General features: G+C 44.9%; 1 protein-coding gene across 1 annotated transcript in view; it reads left to right on the forward strand.

Moving 5' to 3' along the window:
• The window catches only part of ap3b1a (adaptor related protein complex 3 subunit beta 1a), a 51,055-nt gene extending 42,137 nt beyond the window's left edge, over positions 1 to 8,918 (forward strand). The window contains exons 26-27 of the mRNA XM_079178436.1: positions 1,209 to 1,347; positions 8,061 to 8,918. Of these exons, the coding sequence (XP_079034562.1) occupies positions 1,209 to 1,347; positions 8,061 to 8,214 (293 nt within the window). The 3' untranslated portion in view covers positions 8,215 to 8,918. The remainder of the gene's footprint in view (positions 1 to 1,208; positions 1,348 to 8,060) is intronic.
• Positions 8,919 to 9,232: the final 314 nt, after the last annotated feature.

The raw sequence follows: 9,232 nt of genomic DNA on the forward strand, positions 1-9,232 counted from the left end.
CTCTGGATACAAACTTCAGTTGTTGTCCTGCTAATTCAAAGTCTTTGATGCACATGAACTGTTCTGATAAAATCACGTTTACCATACATGTACATGGATATTTAAACTTTCAAATTTTACTGGAAAAGGTAGATTTGCCGCAGTTTTTGTTATTATTAAAGTAAAGAAGTGTATATTATTGATTTCTTATTTAGTTTTGTGTCAAATTAGTGACGAAATAACCGATTCCTTTGCTTTCATTTTGTCTGTAAATACAATTTTCAATACTGATGGATGTGAATTAAAATAATGAAGGAACTCTAGCGAGTATTTACAGCAGCAGTCAATGTAGGACTCAAAGAAAAGTACAATGTGACATGTTTTAAATACACCAGAGCTTTTCTTTAAACTCAATTTAAATGTTAAAGTGTTATTAACAGCTCGGTGACAAAGATAGAGCTTTTACATCTTTAAATTAGAGTTTTCTATTGTGTCCGGTATTCATAAGTAATATTTATAAAGTGAAATTAAATCCTAGTGGCCTGCCTCTAATAATAAACACGTCCTCACCATTGTCGTGAAAGCCTCTTATGAAGCACTTACTGGTGTTCGCTCCACAAACACACACCTGTAGAGCTCCATAGTGAGCGCTGAGAGCACACTCGTGTCTCAGCCATCAGCGGGCTGTTAAGTGCGCGCTTAATGCTGCTTCTGCCTTAATTAATCTTCATTCGCTGTGTTTTGAGCTCTGCTGAGTACGCCGCGCACAAAACGGAGTGGAACAACGTGCTTCGCCGGACCTTTTCTCTCGCTAGCAAATTGCTGCTTTAAACCAATTGAGTGAAGTCAATTCATTCTTTCAGTTTACAGGTTTTTCATTATATTTGCCTTCAAGACCTCTTTTATTTCTGCCTAACTTGTTCATATTTATCTCCATTCTTCCTCTAAAATCCTTGTTGGTTACTAAGTGCACATGAACTGGCCATTTGCCTTCAATTGAGAGGGGTTTTTTTTGCATTTATTCAAGATTTATCCTCATTTTAGTCACAAACAATCAGCTTTATCTTGTTGTTCAGTCCCAAATTCTTCTTCTTTATATCCATAACACTTTATAGTGATAGTATAAACATGTCCGCTCTGTGTTTAGTTCAAACTGGACACGTTGAATCTACAGTAGTGACAGAATTAAGCTCCTGTTTGATTTGGCTGAACGTTTCTCGTCCTGTCAGGTAAGCTGCTGGGCATGAACGAGACCTCTGCAACCGTCACGATGGCAACAGCAAACACCTCCAGCCAGGCCGTCAACACGCAGGTCCTGTCCGTGGCCAACGTTGGAGTGGTTTCATCCGGCCAAGACACCCTCCACAGGTGAGCCGTCCCGGTTCTTCATTTACACACATTCAACAGACGGGACACACAGATTCAACCCTTTTGGGAACAATCGCTCTTTTAGTGCTCCGGTTGGTGCTTTTGGAGGGTTTTATTTTTCTGGTGCTGTCGTGGGCGTAAAGTCAGCGGGTTTGGCAGGAAGTTGGTCAAAACAAAGATGGAGTGTCGGTCGGTCCGTCTGCTTGACTGACGAACACGTTTATCTGCAACAACAATGATTGAAGTGAGACGAACCGTGTGGAAAAGAGACAAACTGCGTAATTTTTTATTGGAAAAAAGGTAATAAATCGCAATATATGTTATCGCAATAATCCAAATTAGTAAAAGTAATTTTATGTTAAGAGTGATTTCTGAGCGAGACGAAGGTCCTAAAAGGTACATATACACGTTTTCTTTCATGTTCTTTTATGAACTATAACACTGACATCAGTATGCATTGTACTTCATTCTCATCTTTAGAGCTTTTATACATTTTACCAACGAGTTATCAGATAAATCCTAACGTTTGTGTGACCGATGTCCTCTGAGTGAGACGAAGGTCCTGAAAGAACATATACGTGTTTTATTTTATGTTCTTTTGTTGTGTTTTATAAGCATGAATAAATACGTTACCGTAGTGTTTACCGGCGGCCTTTTTGTTCTATTTTTTTCCTCGGAAATTAAAAATCTCAGATATTTATTCGTTTTTTTTCTCAGACCCCCAACCCTTAATTTATTTGAACATGTTTTTACGTTGTTCATCCACCTCGTTGTCGTTAACATATTTTAGGAACACCTGGACAAACGTCCTTCATATTTAGCAGATGAACTGATCACCGTGACCTAAAAAAAAAAAACACGTTTTTTTGGCCGTAACTCAAGAATTCTTATGCTAATTATGACAATTTCACACAAATGTCTTAAGAAGATAAAACGATGACGTATTGGACAGACATGGACGTAAACTGCTACCTGACTGGTTGGCTGAAGCACACGAGTCACGAGGTAATAATTCTAGTTTCTATATGAATAATAGCAGTTGTACCTGCGTGCACGTGTCCGTTAGCATCGTGTCCTACAGTGAGCACCACAGAGTGAGAGCCGCACACAGACATGTCGGGGGAATGCCCTGAGAAGCCTGGCTGTGTAATTGGTGTACACAGAGTGTGCTAATGAGCTTCCTCCTCTGTCACGCACACCCGAACACCTGATAGATAATTACACCTCCCTCTCTCCCTCTGTTTCCTGCTCTGTCTCTCTCTCTCTCACCTCCCCCCCCCCCCCATCTGTCTCTCTTTCACTTCCTCTTTGTCTCTCCCTCCGTCCGTTCCTTTTTATTTCCTCGCTCTTATTACATGTCTCTGTCTCGGAATAGAGGAAACGTGTAGGAATAAGTAAGGGACAGGGAGGAAGTCGGGGGAGGTAGAATAAAAAAGGGGGGAGACGGCAGCACGAGGACACAGAGAGCCCGAAACGAGTGAGTGGAAATCAATGCCGGCCAGCGGGAGAGGCCTGCGTCCAATAAGCCGTACTTCATTCAGAATAACCGACGCCGCGCTATCAATCTCTCTCTCTCTCCCCCGCTTCTGTGACGGCTAAAGAGGAAGACAGTCCACCCCCCCCGTGGTCTTATAATAATGAAGACACCGTCTTCCATATTGCCGGCTGGTGATGACCGGCTCTCCATCGCTGTCCCTGGGAGGTCCATTTATTAGAGATGATGGAGAAGACGTAGCCGGCGGGTCTGACAGCCTCGTCTTTGAGAAGCTGTCGCAGAGATCTCTAAATCTGTCCGTTTGTGCTCTTGATCTGGAGCCGGTGACCGCACATGTTCAAATAACGACCTCGTGTGATTGTTGTGTTAAGATTAGAGCTGCGTCCATGATTTGATTAGTCGATGGAAGTTAATCTGCTACAGTAGATCATCTATAAATCATTTAAGTCATTTAAAAAGCAGAAACATCTTTTGGTTTCAGCTTCTCAAATGTGAATATTTTCTCTCACAGTAAACTGATTATCTGTGAGTTTTGGATTGTTGGTCAGACAAAATAAGACACCGGAGGCTGTTGTGACGGGCGATCAGCCAGTTATTTTGTTTGCAAACTGCTTTCTTTTCTATTTGTTTCATAACTTCAGACCAAAGAAGTTAAATGTAAATGAAATATAACATTCATGAACGGTTCTTACTGTACTTCAGGCTTCATTTACACTTTGCATCCTAAACGAGTCTTAGAAACCAAGAGTGGTGTAATATTTAGGGCTGCAACCTACGATTATATTCATTTTGTATTACTCTTTATTATTTTATGATCAATGTAAGAAAACACAAAAACAAAATGCCCGACGCAGATTCCCAGAGTCAAATATGACTTCTTCAAACGTCCAAACGGTCTAAAATATTAAATTTACAATCATACAAAACGAGAGAAGAGCAACAAATCCTCACATTGAAGGAGCTGCGACCAGAGAAGGTTTCGTCTTTTTGTTTGATAAATGACTGAAACTATTAATTATTGTTGATTAAATTCCTGCCAGTCGACTAATCGTTTTAGCGCCGGTAATTTTAGTCTTGGTGTTTTTGTGTGCACACTTTGAATAACACACATACACACACACACACACACAGAGTGATCGATCTGATCGGATGCACCCACTGAGAGCTTATTGTGGAGGTCACTCGGCATTAAACGTGATGTGTGACCTTCTTTTTCTCCTCTGATCTCCCCGGAGAAAGCTCCGTCTAATCCGGGTAAAAAACCCTCAAAGTGTGTCCGCCCTCGGAGGAGCGAGAGTTCGGCTTTAATGTAGAAACGACGGATTCGACATGAATGATGCAGTTCACACGACACACGTCGCCTGTGCTTTGAACTGACCTCCGGGCACTTTGTGTGTTATAGATCTCAGTGTTAGAGATGAACACCGGTTCTGTTTGACAAAGCAACAGCCTCCCCGTTGCACCTCTGCGTCCCTGCACTCCTCTTGTTTATCAGCAGGGTGCAGCACTGCTTTTCCCAAACAGGCCGAGCGGAGACGGGGAGGTGTGTGTGTGTGTGTGGGGGGGGGGGGTGAAACACAGAAATTGATTGCTGGAAAGGAGGATGGCAATAAATCAAGCAGGAAAGCAAATGTAGAAAACGCTGTTCTTGTTTATGTCTAAACAGGCGGAATAGAATAAATGTGCTCTATTTTTCAGTCCGTTTGAAAGCAAATTTGATCGAATTTTGCATGCATTGCCAATCCGTCTGGTTAGAGCCTAATTTAAGAAAAGAAAAAACCTGAACCCTTGATTTATAAGCTATGCTTTCTCTTTACTTTACACTCTGATATCATTACATGATGCTTCTTGAAACACTGTATTTCCCCCTTTTTCTGGGGAAGTTGAATTCTTGTTCCTGTTTAAAGTGTAATTGGCTATCATTTATAACCCGACTAATTAAACGTCTGCTCTCTTTATTGTGGATCGCTTCAGCAGGCGGTGTGGCTTATGATCCATCTTCAGATGGTACAAAGAGGGAGCTTGCGGAAACGTAATTCACGCGTCGAGCTCGGTAACGTTTTCTCCTCGAGTCCTCGTTGAGTTAAGTTCTCGTCTCCCGTCTTATTTCCCATCAGCCCTTGCAGTCTGTCCGTCCTCGCCGTCCGCCCTTCGAGTGCGGCCGCTGCAGTCCGTCCGTATGGCCGAGCTCTGGAGATGCGTGGAGGGTCCCTGCTTCTAGTAGCTCTGGCCATCTGCCTGGGCTGAGTCTGCTCGCATGTGTTGCTGCTCTGGCCTCACTGACCACTCAGTTGAAGGACACTTGTCCACCTGGTCGAACACCAGGATCGAACACTGATACCCCAGCCGCCCCACATTTGGCCTCAGCCTTTCTGAGCTCCTGATTTCTGAAACAACATCATGCACGAATCAAAGCCGGTCGACTGTTCGGTTGAGATGCATGGGGGGGGGGGTTAAGTCCTGCGTTCTTGGTTGCAGAATCCTCTGCGTCGTCTCCGATGCGAGGGCGAATGTAAAGGTGAAAGCCCACTTTGTGCTTGCAGTGGCAGGGTGGAGGGGAGGCAGATGGCACACAGAGGCTCTCTGCACTGAGGAGAATCACAGATAATTGGAGAGTGATGCTTAGCCGCAGCCCCGCCGATCGATGCCAATCCGCCTGCTCTAAGTCCAGGGGTTATGCTTTGCTTTTCTTTCCATACACTGCAATTAATCCAGTGTTTAGCCCAGCATGTGAAGAGTGCAGGAGAATACCAATGACCCGTTTAAGGCCCGCTTGTCCTTAATCTGTCCCCCTTTCTAGTCCCCCCCCCCCCCCCAAAAGAAATGCCCCCATGTTGTGTTAGATCGTGACGTAGATCTGCTCGTACCACAAGAAAAACGCGAGAATGTTCAAAGCAAAATGCGCTCGGAGATCAAACCCGATCGGAACGCGCTGTTGTTTCTTTCACTCGCTCTTATTACAACACATGAACAACAGCCCAGAGCGGCGTCTCCTGAGACGGAATGAAAGCAGCCTCGGGGCTAGTGTTAACTGGCCGAGTAAATGATAGATTTATATCCTAAATCCATTAGCAAAGCCACAGGGACCGCATAGACACCTTAAGCTGCTGACAGCGGGGGCAGAGCGAAGGGAACCGGATGTTCCTCGTGTTTACGCACTCCTGTTTCATGTTCGTGTTGAATGGGAATAAAACGTTTTTCGCATAAACGGGATTATTTTAGTTGGGTTTTTTTTAAAGGTTGGAGCAAATGTACGACAGGATCGCGTCTTTAATTCTCCCACAATTAGTAATTTTGAATTGAGATGCAACCCCTGAATTATTTAAAAGAAGCAAAGAGGCTGGATGTTTTTGAGATAAATTAATCCTCTTCTTGAATGGCTTGTGTTTCCTGCTGAAGTGGCTAATATTTTAATTAAGCCCGAGGAGGACTCTCTCTCTCCTCCCTGAGAGCCTTCTGATAAACTCCCTCTCCTCTGTTGATGGTAATTTAGCAGCTCCCCAGAGACGCTCCCAGACACACTGGGTTTGTGAGCCAGTTTCATTGTGTATGCATGCCCCCCCCCCCTCCCACCACCACCCTCTTTAACGTGTGCGTGCTAATTGGTGGACGTGCTAGCCGCTCCTGCAGCGCAGCGCGCCGCTCTGCCCACAGGCCGTCCTGCGGGGGGCTCTTCACAGGCTTTAGTCGGGGCCTAAGTGGGGCTCTTTGTGGGCTGTTTGTCAGGCCTAAGCAGGCTGCCACGGGGGGGTCTTTGTTGCGGGGATGTAGTGCTAAATGGAGGCAGATGGCTGGGAGTCGGCCACGTGAGGCCCCGGAGATGCAGAGAGGGGGCTCCGCTCGGCTCCGTCGCTCCTCAAAGAGGGTCACGCTGGGTCATAGCCCCTGTCTGCCTCTTGTTAGCGCTCTCAATGGGGACCATGTGTGCCCACATTTGGCCCCGGTCTGCAGGGACAGTATCCAAGGAAACAGGGGACCAAGAATCCTCCCGATGGTCCGGAGGGAGCCGGTGGGACGGGGGAACGGTGGGGGGCGTCCCCTCCCTATGCTGGTCCAGAGGCTTCCCACACACTCATAGACGGCCACAGTCCATAAAAAACAGGCTAAATACAGTTTGAGTGACATGGGGGGGCGTGTCCCGCCCCTCACGGCTCTTTAGTCAGCTGGAATAATGGACTGTCTGTTGCTCCGCTCTCTATTTTTCCTGTCACATCGTTTTCCTTCTTTGTCTCACTCACTCATTTAGAGTCATTACAAGGTGTGAGGTGTAGGAGAATCTTCTAACGAGAGGATTTACGGGTTTGAGGGGAGAAATGTGAGTTAAGTGTTGCAGGCCGGGCGACTCATTTATCTCTTTATTAAAGAGCCTTGTGTTGTACGTTAACTGTTCACTGATGTACCATCAACTATTGGCTTCACGTTCAGGTGTTTTATGTGGAAACGTTTCATCGATAAAGATAATTTTATTTCATTTCATGGTCTGTACAACAGGAATAGAAATAGAATGAAGTAGAAATATATAATAGAAGTAATGAAGTGAGCTTAGTTCAGTGTACAGATACAACCATCCTGCCTAGTGAAGATCAATTGTTGAAATATGTTTATTATTTTATATAAAAACCTGTTTGATAACTTCAACTTGTTCATATTTATATTTAATTCAGACATTCTGAACGCATAAGATGAGTGAAAGGACCCGGAGGTATCCGAGTGGCAGCCATGATAAGAGCTGCTTGAATTTTCTAAATGCTAAGGAAAGGTGCTTCAATGCTTCCTTTCCTATCTCCTTTAGCGTAGGATACACCGGACCATCTTTACCAAAGGAACGTCACTGTAAGGAAAAGATGCAGCTGCCAGAGTCCCTTTAGAGAACCTCTCATGTTACTGCAGCAGGGCCCGCTCAGTCCTGGTCCTGGTTCTCCCGTGCCTCCCTTCCCTCCAGCGGGTCCAGTGAAGCCGGATCTGTCCACGGTGGACCGGTCTCTGCTGGAGGAGTTTTGGTACCCATCAAATATATAGGAATAGCAGGTTTCACACTAATGGTCCAGAAAAACCTGTTCCTGCAGATAAACCACAGAGCATGCTGTCAACCGTTTTTATCGGGACTATTTCTTTGGTAGAAAGTAGTTCCGTTGAAAACTCTCCCTTTAATGCTCAGTGTCAGTCTGTCTCCTGGGGGTTTTGTGAAGCTGACCTCTGTTCTCTTCCTCACCTGCAGGTTTGCCGGGCAGACGGTGAGCAGTGGAGCCCTGGTCCTGGTCTCGCTGGAGCTGAAGGAGTCCTCCGTCGCTCTGCTCACCATCAACACAGACAAGAGCGTCATGGCGTCCATGTTGCTCCGAGACCTCAAACAAGCCCTGGCCCTGGTGTAGAGAGCCCTCCTCCCTCCTCCCTTTAGTAAAGGTAAAGGGGAACCACACTTTCACATATTTTATCTCTGTGGTCGAGGACAATTCAAGCACTTTTATCCGAAATACAGAGCTTGATCTTCACTCACGGAGAATTAACTGGAAACTATTTTTTTTTTTTATGGGCCGTGGTTTTTGGGAAGGATTGTCCTGAATCACCGGAATAACTTTGTGAAAGTCTTCAAGTAAAGTAGTGAACCCCCTTAAAAAACATTTAACCTCCTTTATACGTCGCTCTCCATCCAATCGTGTCAGACCAACTGGTCATTTACCTCAGCGGTTACTATTTACTGTTCTCTGGTTTTGACCAAACATTATAATGTACAAACAGCTGTACGTATGTGAGCGAGTACGTCGCTGCTTCACTCGACCGTCTGACCCTCGTCGACGTTTCTGCAGTTTGACGGTTTTGCATTGATGGACTTCAGTGCCAAGAAAGAAATAGAAAAAAGGAGGATTTCACCGTTAAATGTAGACCTCATCACATGATGAACGCCAAACGAGCCTCTGACCCTGATGTAGTTTCACATTCCAACCTTTACACTGCCCCCCCCCAAAAAAACTACATTTGTTAAAGTGCCTTCTACGTGAAAATGTTATTTAGAAAAACCAAAACATATATGTCAGACTTAAATCAACAAGGTCTTTTTATTTGTACCGCTTTGCCTGAACAATAAAGAGTGAATTTATTAAAATGAATATTTGTCTCTATTATATATCTTTCACCCGACGGCGTCTCCAACATGCTGCGATTTATCGTCATTTACGTGAACGTGGCTGGAACACGACGTCGTTAGTGACGAGCTCTGCTAATTGGCCCGTGCGCTCATGACATCATGATTGAGATGAATCTGTCGGGCAACAAGAGACTCGTGATCCGGGGCTATTCAGAGAGTTTCCTCCTCCGTAGGTTACGAGTTTCCACAGACAGACTGGAGGTGAAACTGTAACTAGAATCGATAGAATAATAGACTTTAATGTG

This window comes from Pholis gunnellus, assembly GCF_910591455.1.
Source record: "Pholis gunnellus genome assembly, chromosome: 18".
NCBI lineage: Eukaryota > Metazoa > Chordata > Actinopteri > Perciformes > Pholidae > Pholis > Pholis gunnellus.